The sequence below is a fragment of the Sceloporus occidentalis genome, unplaced genomic scaffold (genome assembly GCF_023333645.1).
Source record: "Sceloporus occidentalis isolate IW3139 unplaced genomic scaffold, rSceOcc1.0.p SCAF_2, whole genome shotgun sequence".
Classification (NCBI taxonomy): domain Eukaryota; kingdom Metazoa; phylum Chordata; class Lepidosauria; order Squamata; family Phrynosomatidae; genus Sceloporus; species Sceloporus occidentalis.
The window spans coordinates 90,209,942-90,227,649 of record NW_028316982.1 but is presented as its reverse complement, the minus strand read 5'-3'; the positions used below and the strand labels follow the sequence as shown (position 1 = coordinate 90,227,649).

Sequence of the window (17,708 nt, the reverse complement as noted above, 5' to 3'; positions counted from 1 at the left end):
TATCAGTAGAGCCGTGTTACACAGCATATGCCAAAATGACTGCGAAACAGGTTCGTAGGCAATACCAGCTGAAAATGAATCCTTGTTAGACTGCCCAGTTGTCCACATATGAGTGGATAATGGCAATTTCAAACTGCCTCACTAAGGCCGCATTTGTTGTAAAGTTTTAAAGTTTTTAAGACCTTTCTGACCTCTGTTGCTTTCATCCTTTTGTCAGCCCATTCACTGTCCAAATTCTGACTGATCACTGCTTAGAAATGATCAATTAGCAAAACCTTTTAAAGTTATAGCTACAGTCCTGAGGTTAATTATATGTGCTTTAACATCACTGACATCAATTCAATATAAGCATGGATAACTAGTCTGACAGCTGGGCCAATGGAAATGTAATGCTACCTTCCTCTTACTCATGGTTAAAATATTGTGAGATTGCTTCTTTGCAAGCCCTTCCCTCTTCAGGACCCTCCAACCTTAACTACATTTAAAGGATGTATTAGAATTCACAACAGTTAATTCTAGTCTAGCAGGATTTGAAACAACAACAGTGAATACTGGTTGCAAAAACTGGTCATACAGAAAACAACGTATGTTTCCTGCTGATGCCTGTGTTGAAATAGGATAGAAAGCGAGAAAGAGAGAGAATATTGTCCCAGTTATACCATTCCCTTCACTGAGTTTAGGAAACAACCAAGAGATATATCTTTTTCACCCTGCTTTATTTTTAGGATTCACTTCTTTAAAATAATTTGTCATGCTTATTGGACACTATCATCCTGTGAAAACAACATATGCATATCTTATTAGTCATAATATATATTAAATTATGTATATTATAATAAATTGTCCAACATTTAATGATATTTTTGAGTGACTGCATCCTTTGCATGGGTGCTATGGCAATGGCAACTTTACCTGCAACTTCTGTGGTAGTCTTCCTCATCTGAACTGTAATCTCTGTTAAATAAAGGAGTTTCTGGGAAGTGCTCCTGAGAAAAATAATGACGGACTCTGAAAAAAGCAAAACAGATATACTGTATATATTCGACTATAGGCTGGCCTCATATATAAGCCAAGGACAGGTTTGGGGGGCAAAATTATGGATTTTGATATGACTGTGGAAAAGTCAAGGATAAAACGTAAGGGCATGGCAACCCCCCCTCTGAATAAACCTTGCCAAGAAAACACCATGATAGGTTCATTGCCTTAGGGTCGCCATAAGTCCAAAACAAATTGAAGGCACACAACAACAGCAGCAATAATAGTAAATGATGAAGCAAAGAAAAATAATGCCAAGAAACTTACAAAATCCTGGCAGACATAAATGTTTGTGCTTACCCTAAAGGCTTATTTGAGGGGAGGTGCCAAAGAGCCACCAATGCCACCATTTCCCCACCCGGGCCAAAAGTGGTGCCACACCAGAGAGAGTAGAGGGGGTCAGTGCTTCTTTTAGGGGTTCCTGGGATGGACTAAGTTTTTGCCTTTGACCAGTCTACTCAGAGAAGGGGATGGTTCATTTTTTGATTAGTGTTAAAGTACAGTACTTGCATTGACCACAGATAAGTCAGCCCAGGTTTCTGGGATCAATTTCTTGGCTAAAATTTTTAGACTTATACATGAGCATATACACTAATTAATGGAAAATGTAATAAATGGATTGGACTTGGAGCTGACTCTCTATAAACAGAAGAGCTCCTACTGTCAGAGAGGGAGCTAGGATCCAGTGGAAGTTCTCCACTAAAAGACATGTAGATGATTTTTCACAGTTTTTTTCTTTCTTTCCCTGCAGCTCAGTATCAACTTATACACTGTTCTGGAGGTCGTCCAGAGCAAATTTCCACAGCTGAAATGGAAATGAAAAATTGGCAAAAATATCCTTCCCACTGCAACTTCTTATGTAGGATTATTAAATTTCACACAACTCTGTGTGGGTGCATGTGTATATGTATGCCTGCCTGCCAGCCTAAATTCATGATCTATTTTTAATATTTTTAGTATCAAAATTACAATTTTGTGATATGATTTAGCTTACAGAAATTCATGGCAGAGAGGCCTATCAAAAAGACTGCAGCCAACAGCCAAGATATCAGCCTTCTGTACATCAGACAACAAAAAGCCATCAGAAGATCAAAATGAATGAAATTACCCTAACTACATCATGTTATTAATCTGTCGTATTGTTTAATAACAACCACTATCAAAAACAGGAAATTGATCATCGTAGATATGTGTCAGAGATAATAAGATAATTCTTCTCACCTTTCTACATATCCTTCATACTGAATATTATCACGAGGTGAATGATCACTGAAAAGCCTCATCTTTTGTTTTGTGTTTAGAAAATCTTTTAACTGCACTTGCTTACTGAAATCATCATAAGACTGAGACTCATGAAAAAGTCTGCATCTTGATTCAGAATCTCTGTTATCAAAATCTTCTACTGGTATCTCTCTTTGTAAATCATTGTGATGGTGGTTATCAGTTAAAGGTACCATTTGTTGTTCACGATCTCTTCTAAAAAACTTAAGGTCTTGTACTGGTGTTTGTATATCATCATGAGGGGAATAGTCTTGAAAAGTTCTTATTCCTTGCTCAGGTCTCTTGTTGTGCAAACCTAATTTTTTTAATAGCATTTGTGACTGATATTCATTGTTGGATTGGGGGTCATGAAATGGTCTTTGTCTTTTTCCATGGCTCCTATTCACCTGTGAATCTATCAGTATATCACTTTGAGGAGGGATATCAGTAAAATGCTTTTGCCTCTGTCCATGGTCCATATTAATATGTTCTGGTTGTGCACTTTCTGGAAAGTCATCACAAAGATGGTGATCATGGCAAGGTTGGAGCCTCTGCCCTGATCCTGTGGCAAAGTCCAAGTCCTTCAGCTGTATTTCTTTTTGGTGGTCATCAGAAAACTGGTGGTCTGCAAAATGGCTTTGTCTCGTTTCTTCTAGAGGCTCTGGATCATCTTGAAAATGTTGATTGTAATATGGTTTTCGCCTTTGTCCAGGTCCTTTATTAATAAAATCAAATTCTTTCAATTGGATTTGTTCTGGTATATCATTATGACCATCATCATTAACTCTTAATCTTTTTGCATTCCTGTTAGAAAAATTAAAAGTTTTTCATTTTAAGAAAAGTAAGTGGCAAAATTAACTGGTAAAAATAAAACACAAGGAGCAAAAGTAAAATTGTAAAAGTAAAAGTACAATTGTAAACATACAAACATATGTTTGAAACTCTACTTAGTGAACATGATCTCACCATTTATAGTAGAACCTTATTACTGAATTAACAAATAATCATTGGCTAGAACAGAGTTTAGAGGTTGATTACCTGTAACTGTAGTTGTTTGAGCGGTCATTTTTTAACTCACACAATTGGGTCTTGTGCCTCTATAAAGCCACAATCAGGACATCCCTGAACTGAATAATTTTCACAGGAACCCCTGCCTCCCAATCCAGTATGCATACATCAGTGCATCTCAGCATTTCCACCCAGTTCTCTATCTGCCACAATACCCCAGGGTGAAAATGGAAAGCAAGGGAGGAGCCCGTGTTGAGTTCACAGATTACCATTCAAAGAACTACCACTACAGGATAGGAAATCCTCATAAAAAGTCAGCTGAAGCAGCCACTGCCTTCATAGAATGACTCTGTGGGTGTGGAAGGAGAACAACTTTTTAGACTAGGATTATTATCTATACTACACACCCAGAAAAATGCAAGGAAGAAGCAAGTACATGCTTTCTTGGCCTTTCATAAAAGAGAAAAAGCCCTAGTGACTGATGGAAACTAGTAGTCCTGCCTAAGAAGAAAGCCAGAGAAATTTGTTTATCCAGTGAGTGAACATAAAAACCATGGCTATGTGCAAAATTATTTGTGTAATCAGATTCAAAAACAGCTGACAGTCAAAATCAGATGAATATATGAAGTTATCATGACTGATGCAAAAGAACTGGCAAAGATATTATCGGACCTACTGGCAATTGCTTGGAAACTGATGGTGGGGCAGGCTCATGTGGGGTCACAACACTGGTAAGGAGATGATGACTTGCCATGATATTTGTGGTAATACTCTGAGTGATGGCATGGAGGATATGCCCATCAATCTCTTCTAGATCACTCTGAATATCACCCTCTTGGAAATAGTGAATGACAGACTGCTCAATGGCTTTCTTAATACAGAAGAGATCAAGAGTAATGGGCTCATGTCAGGTCATGCTGAGATCCAGTAGAAGCTGAAGACATGTTTTGTGACTCCTCTCAGAATGAACAATGCCTCAACGAATCACATGTAGCCTGGTGAGATGGTATCTTGGTGAGTTACACTGAGCCTAGTAAAAAGGAGACCATAGGGAAGGAGCAGGAGATTGGTACCTGATTTAACACTTAGAAGGATTCCAAATATAGGGTCAGATGCAGAGGAAAGATTGGGGAAAGATTGGTTCCTATGTCCTTTCGATATTATGGCACTCTGATGGTCTATTTGCTCACTGGATTTGTGTGAAGGCAGCTTCAATTGAGGTGTTAGTGTCGAAAGGTGCTTCATTGATCCTGAAGAGATAGTTATTTGGCTATTTGAAGCCAGCACTATGGAAGCTGGTAATTCAGTTGGAATCAAAGTTGGCAATGACTTCAAGATCCACAATTTAATTGTTGACTTGTCAACTGATGTTATAGAGGCCACATGTAATAGATGGCTTAAGGCAGCTTGATCCAAGACCTGAAGAGAGTTTTTCCAACAAAGACAAAAGCTCAACTCTGGTATCCTTGCTTTGTAAATCCTTAGCAGACAGCTGAAGCACCAACTAAGAGGTTGTTCTCACTAGGGGAAACCCCGCGTTCTGAATCGAATCCTAGGAGTGGCGTTCCTACTAGGATCCGATTTAAACCTAGAACGGTTCTAGAGCAACCCGCAATCGTCCCCACTACAATTCGAATCGTAGAGCGGTTTAAAATTTTGAATCGTGTTTTCGTCATTTAATGTGCGTTAAAAAAATACTAGGGTCTGACCTACGTTTTTCCCTTGATTCGAGTTAGGAACCGGAGCATTTAAATAGGAACGACAGCCTTTGAAATCGGGTTAGCTGGATGGGAGGAGCGGAGTGCGATGGGGCTGGCCTTGGGGGAGTTGCCCTTTCTGTCCCCATCCATCGTGGCTGTCGCCATTTTTGCTTCCCTCACCCCTTTGTCCGCTGTGGCCTTTCAATAAGAGATAAGGATTTAAAAAAAAATTTTTTTTAATGGTTTACAGGCGCTTAATCTCTTCAGCGCTTTAAGTGCCTGAAGTCCCGGCTGCTCAAGCGCCTGCATTTGCCAAAGGACTACAAGGCTTCCCCCGGTGGATTGCAACCTCCCCTCTGTGTGGGGAGAGCCCATTTCTAACGGAGGAGAGGCAGGAAGGGAAGCCTCCTCTCAAAGAGGCATTCCCTGCCCACTTGGGCTCTGATCTCGCCCAGGCAGGGAAGGGAAGGCTCCTCGCGAGGAGGCATCTGATCTCGCCCAGGCAGGGAAGGGAAGGCTCCTCGCAAGGAGGCATCTGATCTCGCCCAGGCAGGGAAGGGAAGGCTCCTCGCGAGGAGGCATCTGATCTCGCCCAGGCAGGGAAGGGAAGGCTCTTCGCGAGGAGGCATCTGATCTCGCCCAGGCAGGGAAGGGCTCTGATCAATTGGGGGGGGGGGGGATAGAGCCTTTCTCCCTCCCTTTCTCAAATGGAAATCTGCCTTCTCCTCCAACCCTGGAAAGAGAATCTTTGGGAAGAGTGCTCCCTCCCTGCTTTTCCAGCAGCCTCCTTCATTGATCTCTGGGCTCTCTGAAGGGATTCTCCCTGGCTGTCTTGGGAGACATGAAGAGAGGATGCTGTCCTGCAAAACCCATCCCATAGTTTCTCTGGAAACAGCTTGGGCTCCCCAAATTTGCTTTGCCAGAAGCCTCTCCCATTGATCTTTGGGCTCTCTGAAGGGATTCTCCCTGGCTGTCTTGGGACGTCTCTTGCTCTTGCTTTATTTGGCTCTCTCTTAGGTCTGCAGCCTCTTGCCTTTTCCCCTTTTCTGTCTTGTGTCTCTATCCCACTAACTGACTGCCTTCTCCTCCTTGATCCCATTTTCCAACCCTGGGCTTTGGATGCAGAGTCTCTACCCACTTGAAACCCACTGCCTTCTCCTCCTTGATCCGATTTGGCAAACACACACACACACACACACACACACACTACAGACAGACAGACAGACAGACACACACACACACGATTATATATGAATACTCACACACACACATGCATATATATATAAATGCATACACACACAAACATATAGGTTTTCCAACCCTGGGCTTTGGATGCAGAACAGTCTCTACCCACTGAAACCCACGGCCCTCTCCTCCTTGATCCCGTTTTCCAACCCTGGGCTTTGGATGCAGAACAGTCTCTACCCACTGAAACCCACTGCCCTCTCCTCCTTGATCCCGTTTTCCAACCCTGGGCTTTGGATGCTGAACAGTCTCTACCCACTGAAACCCACTGCCCTCTCCTCCTTGATCCCGTTTTCCAACCCTGGGCTTTGGATGCAGAACAGTCTCTACCCACTGAAACCCACTGCCCTCTCCTCCTTGATCCCGTTTTCCAACCCTGGGCTTTGGATGCTGAACAGTCTCTACCCACTGAAACCCACTGCCCTCTCCTCTTTGATCCCGTTTTCCAACCCTGGGCTTTGGATGCAGAACAGTCTCTACCCACTGAAACCCACTGCCCTCTCCTCCTTGATCCCGTTTTCCAACCCTGGGCTTTGGATGCAGAACAGTCTCTACCCACTGAAACCCACTACCCTCTCCTCCTTGATCCTGTTTTCCAACCCTGGGCTTTGGATGCTGAACAGTCTCTACCCACTGAAACCCACTGCCCTCTCCTCCTTGATCCCGTTTTCCAACCCTGGGCTTGGGATGCAGAACAGTCTCTACCCACTGAAACCCACTGCCCTCTCCTCCTTGATCCCGTTTTCCAACCCTAGGCTTTGGATGCAGAACAGTCTCTACCCACTGCCCTCTCCTCCTTGATCCCGTTTTCCAACCCTGGGCTTTGGATGCTGAACAGTCTCTACCCACTGAAACCCACTGCCCTCTCCTCCTTGATCCCGTTTTCCAACCCTGGGCTTTGGATGCAGAACAGTCTCTACCCACTGCCCTCTCCTCCTTGATCCCGTTTTCCAACCCTGGGCTTTGGATGCAGAACAGTCTCTACCCACTGAAACCCACTGCCCTCTCCTCCTTGATCCCGTTTTCCAACCCTGGGCTTTGGATGCAGAACAGTCTCTACCCACTGAAACCCACTGCCCTCTCCTCCTTGATCCCGTTTTCCAACCCTGGGCTTTGAATGCAGAACAGTCTCTACCCACTGAAACCCACTGCCTTCTCCTCCTTGATCCGATTTGGCAAACACACACACACACACACACAACAGACAGACAGACAGACAGACAGACAGACAGACAGACATACACACACACACACACGATTATATATGAATACTCACACACACACATGCATATATATATAAATGCATACACACACAAACATATAGGTATATATACACATATATATTTGTGTGTGTGTTTGCACACATGTATATATATATGCATATGAGTGTGTGTGTGTGTGTGTGTGTGTGTGTGTGTGTATATATATATATATATATATATATATATATATATATAAGGTAATTATAAAGTAACAACTTTTTTAATTTATGAAAAAACCCTCATCTGTAGTTCCAAACCCACTGTAGAAATAATACAGTTTGAGACCCCTTAACCTGCCCTGGCTCAGTACTAAGGAATTATGGGAACTGTTGTGTTTGTGAGACATTTATCCTCCTCTGCCAGAGAGTGCTGGTGCCATAATAAACTACCATTCCCAGGATTCCCTAGCACTGAGTTATGGCAGGTAATATGGGGAGACGCAGAAGAGGACGTTTGAGCGATTAAGCACCCTCATTGGTCCATTTGAAGAAAAAAAAACACCAAAAATACATCAGTTCACAAACGGTCAATGAAATGGAAACGATGCCAAAAGATAAATCGCTTCCAAATATTCCGGATTAACGTTACGTCATTCTGACGTACTATTGATTGACAGCTCCAAATAAGGTATGGAGGAGAAGAATCGATTTATTTAAACACCGATTTCATGCCAAGTAGGAACGCTAGCAGGTAAAAACTTCGATTTAAAAAACCAGATAGGAACGAAGAATAAAAGCGATTCAGAACGCGGGATAAGACCAGGGTTATTTTGAATCGGTTTTATTAAAAATGTTGTATTTTAAATCGTTTCAAATCTTAAGTGAGAACACCCCCAAAGTACTAGTGGCACCGAGAGTGTCTGTCTGAATCATGCTTCTGCAAGAAGCACACTTTTTAAGAAGTGCTGCTGAGGTCATATATTAGCTAGGTGAGAAGAGCCTGAAATGGCCATTCCAACAGGATTAAATATGACAAAGGAGAACAAGTAATAAAAAGACTAATTGTGTATTGAAGACAAGAAAGAAGATGATGAAAAAAGAAGATTTAAGATATAAATGAAGAAATATTCTTACTCAAGCTGGGATACTGATCCTAGAATCAGGAACTCTTCATGCTGCTGCTCTTATGGAGGATGAAAACGATCTGTGGGAAAATAATGTGCTCTGAAGGTGGAAGGCAGGATTCCCACTGAAGTCATTTACCTTATATACTCAACTATACATGGACCTCATGTATAAGTCATGGGCAAGTTTCGGGGCCAAAATTATGGATTTTTTTTGAAAATTTTATTCTCAATAAAAACCAAATACAATCATACTTTCATAGAAATCCCCGTTCACATATACAAAATACTACAAACAATATACAAAACCTACACATAAAAACCACACCATCTCATACTTACAGTCACATCTGACAATAACCTGCTGTCATCTGACAATAATACTATCCGTTTCCACTTACTCACTTATACCTTTTCCATCTTCTTATTTTTCCATTGTGTGGTTGCTTTATTTCTTTACGCTCATGTTATTTTACACTTTGGATTTTCTTACTTGTAGCCTACTCTTTTATTTTATTTTTTCCATAAAACTTCCTTTTACTTTGCCTATTCATCACTACCTTATTCTCCAAACTATTCTTTATTTGTTTCTCTTTTTCAATAATTAACTACTAGATGCCAATCGTCTTCTTCAAGGGTGTCATTTTCCTCTTTTAATTTTCTTGACAATCTGTCAGGATCTCTCATGTCCATTAGTTTTCTTAAGCACTCCTCTATTGATGGAATTTGACAAGATTTCCAGTTTTGTGCATATAGCAATCTTGCTGTTGTTACCATATATAACACTAGTTTTGAATTGTTTTTTCTATTCCTTTTTCCAATATATATGTCATATTCAATAAATACATCTCCATTTTCTTCTGAAAACACATGCCCATTATTTCCGTTATTGCTTTATGAATCTTTTCCCAGTAATATTTAGCCTTAGTACAAGTCCACCACATGTGGTAGTATGATCCCTCTGTTTGTTTTAACACTTCCAACATATCTTATTTGCCTTCACATACATTCTTGATAGTTTTCTTGGTGTTAAATGCCACATGTACAACATTTTGTAAAAATTCTCCTTCAGATTTTGTGCTAATGTAAATTTGTTAGTTTTATACCAAGATTTTCCGTAATCTTCTATCTCAATGCAGCTAATTTAGGGATGGGGAGGAGGTGAAAAGGAAGGGAGAAATTACACCATCCTGATTCCGATCACAAAATAAGTTCCATTAGTGGCCTCCCTCCTCAGTGGCATCTGGCCATAATACTGCTTGAATGAAGCCTTAAAAGCAGCCACAGGAAATGCAGATTTACAGGTACAGTTGTAAAGAACCTTACCACACACATTTGCAGCTTTGATTTTTGTGGATTTGATTATTCACAGATTGTATTAATATGTTCTCTCTAGGAATCTTTGGCTTGTTACAGACTGCCAAAATAAAGTTGCTTCAGGTCTCTTTGGAGGTATGCTATTTAAATGATGCATGCATCCTAAGAATCTGGAAGCTGCACCAAAAGCTGCACTCCGGTGCTTAGGAATGGAGTGTGGCTTTGGTGCGACCTCCGGACTCTTAGGGCCCATGCATTCTTTAAATAGCATACCTCCAAAGAGACCCGAAGCAGCTTTATTTTGGCAGTCTGTAACAGGCCAATAGGTCCCCCAGTGTGACTCCATTGCCAACCTCTCCCAGAAGTCATTCTGTTGCTTACCTGTAATTGTAGTTCTTTGAGTGGTCATCTGTGAATTCACGCAACTGGGTATTCCTGCGCCTATGCAGAGCATATTCGGAACTTTCTGGAATTGCTAGTCAGAGACCATGAAGAAGAATCTAGAAATTCCTAGAGAGGACACTTCTCGGCATTTGTAAGTACTCCAGCACAGTTGATGGATGTTGACCATAGAGTTGTGATGGAGGACCTAGAAATTCCTAGAATTCTTAGAGAGGTGTTTTCTCAAGTTAAAAAAATAGTTTTTTTTTATTTGAGGGTTTTCCACTTTCATGGTGGTCCTGTGCCCCTAACCCCAGAGAATGTTAAAGGCCCACTGTTTAATCATTTTGTATATGTATTTTCCTCTTACTGTTTTCAGTTTAATACAAATACATTTCTGCAAAGTACCTGGGGTGTTCTTCATTTGAAGTTCTATCAGTATGCCCAGCTGTATCATTTGGTGGTGGCACAGCATCTCCAGCATCCCACAGATTCATTCCTACATTGCTGGAAAATTTGGGGAAACAATATAATGTCATTTTCTGAAGAAGCTATTGGAAAAAGACAAAATGTGACAGGGCTAATTCCAATGAACAAGCAAGAAGGTTCCCGTCTGAATTTAGGGTCTAATGCCAGATCCTATGCATGAAAGTATATCAAAATGCTTTCAGAACAACAGTGCTCAATTAACATGAAAATATTCCCTCATTCATCTATATTAGGACCTGTTAATTACATATCAGCTTATCAGAAAGTTTGTTTGGTGTATTTTCCAAAATCAAACACATCAAAGACTGAATTATTTCCTACGTATACAGTTAGCCCTCTATAAATTTACAGCGCTATATAAATAAAGGTTAATAATAATAATAATAATATAACAACGGATTCTGCATCCACAAATTCAACCATCCATAGCTTGAAAATACTTTTTAAAAATTCAAAAAAGCAAATCTTGACTTTGCCAATTTATATAAGGGATACCATTTTACTACGTCACTGCATATAATGGGGACTTGAGCATCTGTGGTTTTGGTATACATGGAGGATTCTGGAACCAAACCCCAGTGGATACCAAGTGCCCACTGTATTTGTCACATGCAGAATTTGAAAAACATTAGGACTAAAGAGAACTGGGGAAAACATTGGCTTTCCAGATCTTCTGGACCACAATACCCATAATCTCTTACCATTGGCACAACTACCAGGGACTCTGGAATTTAAAGTCTAAAACATCTGGAGGTCCCCACTCCCAGTATAATATCTGTACTGGAATGCTTTTAATAATGAGAAATTTTTGATTTACCTTCTCACTGGCTGAGTTTGGAGGTCTGTCAGATATACAGAACCATTCATATGGTGGCCACGAGCCTCTCCAAAAGCTAAAGTGGATCACAAGAACATTAGAAGCATGGAATGTTGTTTTGTTAAAAATGGAAGGAATACTGTTTAATTATTTTGTTCATTAAATTTATAACCAGTATTACTGGCAAAAATAGTGCTCAAAATCATTTACAGTAATTAAAATAAAAAATAAACAAAGTAACATTAAAACAGAAAAAGAATTCATTTTAGAAAAATAAAAGCACATTTTCAAAGATAATGATGCTGATGTGGCTTTTCATTTTTTAAAAAAACATTGCATTCTTTAATGCCATGCTGGTGCTAGAGGCAAATCATTTGGCAACAATACCTATAGCAAGGTAGTGCTGATGTAAAACTGGTTTCCTATTAACTGCAGATAAAAAAAATTAGGAGGTAGTTTTCTTACAGTCCCTCTTCTTACTAAGATAAATTCTTTCATATCTGTTTAACAAGGCAAGTGATCAACACCAACATTAATAGCTGTTAAGATTAGTTACATATGAAAACACATGAAAGGGACGTCTGAATCTGTATAATGCCCTTAATAAGATTATGGGCCTCCATACAGACAGGCCAAAATAAACCTGCTTCCGGTCACTTTGGAGGTATGCTGTTTACATTATGTGTGTGTCCTAAGAGTCTGGAAGCCGCGCCAAAGCCACGTTCCGGTCCTTAGGACTGGAGTGTGGCTTTGACACAGTTTCCAGAATCTTAGGATACGCACATCATGTAAACAGCATACCTCCAAAGTGACCCGAAGCAGACTTATTTTGGCCTGTGAAATGTGAGAAGCATGAATGAGGGGAAGCTAGAAATTGTGAAACAAGAAATGGAATGTATGACAATCACAATACTTGGGATGAGCCAGCTAAAGTGGATAGGGATGGGACATTCTCAGGCACATAATTACACTATAGTTTACTATAGACATTACAGTCTTAAAAAACAAAGGTGGCATTAATAGTGAGGCAAGAATGTACCAAAAGCAATCAGGGGTTACAATGCAAAGTTGGATCAATAATACGTTGTAGAAAACCTATCAATGGGGCCATTCACACTAGTGTTTTTGTGATGAGTATATCTGGGGAGATTTGATGATGCAATACTGAATCAAAGTTCTCACTATGCTTACCCCAATAGAATCTCACCATGGCAATTTAACACTGATGAAGTTCACATTACCATTTATATTGTTTTAAAACGTAGTTGTCATTTCTATTTTTCTCGTTGCTTAAAATTGTCAATCAAATGATGCACATCTACGTCACACTGTTCGGCTACCCCCCGTCCCATCAGCCTCAGAGGATGGCAATGGCAAACCCCACAGAAAAACTCTTAGCAAGAAATCCTGGGGTAGGTTAGCCTTGAGAGGAGTCACACTTTCTCAGCCATATAATAATATAATAATATAATCTCTCAGCAATATATTATGTGTGCAAGATTGCACCAGCTTGGGAGCAGAGTCTGTTGTGGTTTTATTTCTTGGGAGAGAGGATAAATGACCTCTAACCCACAGTCCTGCTTTTAACGTCAAGCAAACAATGCACACCTTTGTCATACTGATGATGCGAGTATTTAAAGGTGCTATCTACTGTGACCATGCAAGGGCAAATATGTACATAAGCTGTCAATTCTTTTTTAAAAAAAAATACACTGTCTAATAATGTTCTCAGGAGAACCCTCTCCCTGGCTTTGGTGAGCTCTGGGAATCAGACATTGGTGCACTATAAGGGAGCTAAATCATTGGCAGAAGAGAAAAAAAGCCAGGCTACACTTTAAAGAGACCACTTTCCAAAGTGTGGGAAGTTTGAATCCACTGCATTTCTGGAGCTGCTTTTTTGACTCCCACAACCAAGTGCCAAGAGGGAAAAACTGGCAGGGAGAGAGCAAAGGGGTGGGCATGATCTGCTCCCTGCATATTAACCCTTCCCTCTTGGATGCCCCAAATGGGATTGAAAGCCAGTTACCATTAGTAGCATCTTGATAAAACCTGGAATTTTGGGAAAGAAATGGGGAAAAACTCGATCTTGGAAAAATTGGGTTAAGGAAGATTTGTGCAAACTCCCTTGTATTCAGGTCAGGAAAAACATGACCAAGTGTGAACTACCCTCTTTTAAACCAGTTTGCAAACTGGATTATAATGTAGTATTAATGAATTGCTGTTCAAACAAAAGACCTCTTCCACAACATCTGAGAAATCAAACAGAAATCTAAATTTATTTATTTATTTGATTTATATCCTGCCTTTCTCCCCAGAGGGGACCCAAGACAGCTCACAAATAAAATTCTAAAACATATTACAATAAATTAAAAATTAAAATTAATTAAAAAAAATTTATCCCACTTTTTGCCAGGCAATCAAAGCGGCATACAACAGGCTAATTATCCATATATACATAGTACCCCCCCTTAAAACAAGATTAAATAGTATAAGACTAAAACTAACATTTTAAAATCCAACAATAACCATGGGCAGAGTTTGATAAATGGGGAAGTCTTTTTCATGGCCGAGTATTTTATTCTGGGAAGGCCTGCCGGAAGAGATCCATCTTAATGGCTTTTTAAAAGCTGTCTAGATTAATAATTTGACAGATCTTGTCTGGCAGGCCATTCCATAAATTGGGAGCAGCTGCAGAAAATGTCCTCTGGGAGGTCGCTGTCAATCAGGTCTTTAAGGGCAGTAGTAAATTCCTCCCAGAGGACCCGAGTGTACGGGGCAGATTGTATGGAAGAAAGTGATCCCTTAGATAGGTTGGGCCCAAGCCATGTAGGGCTTTAAAGGTGATAACCAACACCTTGTACTGTGTCCGGAAATAAAACAGTTAAAATCTCATATAAAAACAATATAAAATTACAAACATTAAAACCACAGTAAAACCATGATACCCATCCTATATAACAAATAGCCAAGCCCCCCCCCCCCCCCCATGATTATACAGTAAAAGTCTGCTTGAATAAAGCTATTTTTGCTTGTTGATGAAAGGCAAACAAGGAGGGGGCCAGCCTTGCTTCTCATAGAAGGGCATTCCAGAGGGCCAGAGGAGCCAACGAGAAGGCTCTCTCTCGTGTCCTCACCAGGCGAGCTTCTGATGGTGACGGGATTGAGAGAAAGCCTTCTCCTGAAGATCTTAGGGCTCTAGCTGGCCTATGTTATATGAGTATGTAATATGAGTTATATGGATATGTTATATGAGTAGGACAAAATAAGAAGAAAGCGATACACTGAAGGACTATATAAATGAGATTAAAGAATGACAGAGGTCCAAAACACACTGCAGGAATAATCCAGTTTGAGATTGCTTTAACTGTTTTGGCTCAGTGTTAAGGAACCCTGGGAATTGTAGTTTATTGTGGCACCAGAGCTCTCTGACAAAGAAGGCTAAATGCCTCACAAAACTACAGTTCCTAGAATTTCCCAGTATTGAGCCAGGTCAATTAAAGAAGATTAAACTAGATTATTTCTGCAGTGTGTTTTGGACCCCAGCGTCCTTCCTAGAACAGCCTTTTGAGAAAGAACCTATATTTTTAGAAAGTGAAGTGGAAACTGCTCTTGGGAAAAATACATCACTACAAACAAATGTTATCAGATCAGTAGAGCTCCTGGACGCAAAAGAAAAAGAAGAGAAAAAGAAAAAGAAAAAAAGATGTTTTTGCTCAAGGATATGGAATGCAATTTAAGAGTTGTGATTAAGGCTTGTCGATCTATTAACTTTGGGCCTCTTTCATTCCTTTCTGCCTATCATTTCCAAAGTATCTGGCAGATTTGCCAAATGGCTTTTATTAATATGCTTTTGGATATAATTATCTTAGAGATACACACATTCAACCACTATTAAAATCAATGAAGGTAAAGTCATCTTCTATAAAAGTTTGGTTTTTGTTCTTAATGTTGATAATTATGTATCTTTTAGGACAGGGGTCGGCAACCCCCAGCCCGCGGGCCGGATGTGGCCCGCGGAGGCGGCAGGACCGGCCCCAGCCAGTCCTTACTCATTTCACAACTCTCCCATTATTTAACAATAAATAAAGCACTTGAAATTTTATTTATATTCTTATTTATAAAAGTGTGTGTGTGTGTGTTCTTATGACTGCAATTGTTAAATGGGTAAATACAAATGTTGAAACACTTGGACAACTTCAACAGGAAAGAAGAAACCCTCAAAGTAAATAAAGTTTGGCCTCCCCTGTGCTGCCCTCCCCGCGGCCCCGCACTGCCCTCCCCGCCTCCCCGCGCCACCCTCCCTGCATTGGCCCCGCACGGCCCTGCGCTGCCCACCTCCTTCTCCTCTGCTTCCTCCGCCCCGCCCCCAGGCCGTGTGGCGCATGGAGGAGGGGGGAGGAGAAGAAGGAGGACGAGGAAGAGGAGAAGGAAGAGGAGGAGGGGGGAGCAGAAGGAGGTGGAGGAGGAGGAAGAGGGGGAGGAGGAGAAGAAGGAAGAGGAGGAGGGAGAAGGAGAAGGAGGAGGAGGAGGGGGAGCAGAAGGAGGAGGTGGTGAGTGGCCAGAGGCCTCAAGGTTTTTTTAAATTTTATTTTGTGTGCTTTAAGTGCTAACAAGTCTCCCTTGCTTTGACAATGATAGTGTGATGATGATGATGATGATGATATGAGTCATAGAATCATAGAATCATAGAATCGTAGAGTTGGAAGAGACCACTAGGGCCATCCAGTCCAACCCCCTGCCATGTAGGAAATCCAAATCAAAGCATCCCTGACAGATGGCCATCCAGCCTCTGTTTAAAGACCTCCAAGGAAGGAGACTCTATCACCTTCCGAGGAAGTGCATTCCACTGTCGAACAGCCCTTACTGTCAGGAAGTTCCTCCTAATGTTCAGGTGGAATCTCTTTTCCTGTAGCTTGCATCCATTGTTCCGGGTCCTGTTCTCTGGAGCAGCAGAAAACAAGCTTGCTCCCTCCTCAATATGACATCCTTTCAAATATTTAAACAGGGCTATCATATCACCTCTTAACCTTCTTTTCTCCAGGCTAAACATCCCCAGCTCCCTAAGGCGTTCCTCATAGGGCATGGTTTCCAGACCCTTCACCATTTTTGTCACCCTCCTTTGGACACGCTCCAGTTTCTCAATGTCCTTTTTGAATTGTGGCGCCCAGAACTGGACACAATATTCTAGGTGGGGCCTGACCAAAGCAGAATACAGTGGCACTGTTACTTCTCTTGATCTAGACACTATACTTTTATTGATGCAGCCTAAAATTGCATTGGCCTTTTTAGCTGCCGCATCACACTGTTCACTCATGTTCAACTTGTGGTCTACTTGGACTCCTAGATCCCTTTCACACGTAGTTTCATTCAGCCAGGTGTCCCCCATCCTATATCTGTTCATTTCATTTTCCCGCCCTAAGTGCAATATCTTACATTTCTCCGTGATGAAATTCATTTTGTTAGTTTTGGCCTACCTTTCTAATTTATTAAGGTCATTTTGAATTTTGATCCTATCCTCAGGGGTATTAGCTACTCCTCCTAATTTGGTGTCTTCTGCAAATTTGATAAGTATACCCCCAATTCTGTCATCCAAGTCATTGATAAAGATGTTAAATAGCATTGGGCCCAGGACAGAGCCCTGTGGGACCCCACTGGTCACTTCTCTCCAGGATGAAAAGGAGCCATTGTTGAGCACCCTTTGGGTTCGGCCGGTCAACCAATTACAGATCCATTTAACAGTTCCTTTGTCTAGCCCACATTTTACAAGCTTGTTTGCAAGAATGTCATGGGAAACCTTGTCAAAGGCCTTACTGAAATCAAGATATACTATATCCACAGCATTCCCTTCATCTACCAAGCTGGTAATTTTATCAAAGAAAGAGATTAGATTTGTCTGGCATGACTTCTTTCTCTGAAACCCATGTTGACTTTTTGTGATTATGGCATTGCCTTCTAGACGTTCACAGACTCTCTGTTTAATGATCTGCTCCAGAATCTTTCCTAGAACTGATGTCAGACTAACTGGACGATAATTGTTGGGATCCTCTTTTTTCCCCTTTTTGAAGATGGGGACAACGTTTGCCCTTCGCCAGTCTGCTGGGATCTCTCCTGTTCTCCAGGAGTTTTCAAAT

At 41.0% G+C, this 17,708-nt stretch overlaps 1 protein-coding gene across 1 annotated transcript in view; it reads right to left on the bottom strand.

The window, feature by feature from the left end:
• LOC149318666 (uncharacterized) overlaps positions 1-17,708 on the bottom strand; it is a 34,904-nt gene that overhangs the window by 1,706 nt on the left and 15,490 nt on the right. Inside the window, exons 6-9 of the mRNA XM_089508346.1 lie at positions 11,578-11,653; positions 10,680-10,778; positions 2,257-3,099; positions 913-1,008 (exon numbers count right to left, since the gene is read on the bottom strand). Of these exons, the coding sequence (XP_089364472.1) occupies positions 913-1,008; positions 2,257-3,099; positions 10,680-10,778; positions 11,578-11,653 (1,114 nt within the window). The remainder of the gene's footprint in view (positions 1-912; positions 1,009-2,256; positions 3,100-10,679; positions 10,779-11,577; positions 11,654-17,708) is intronic.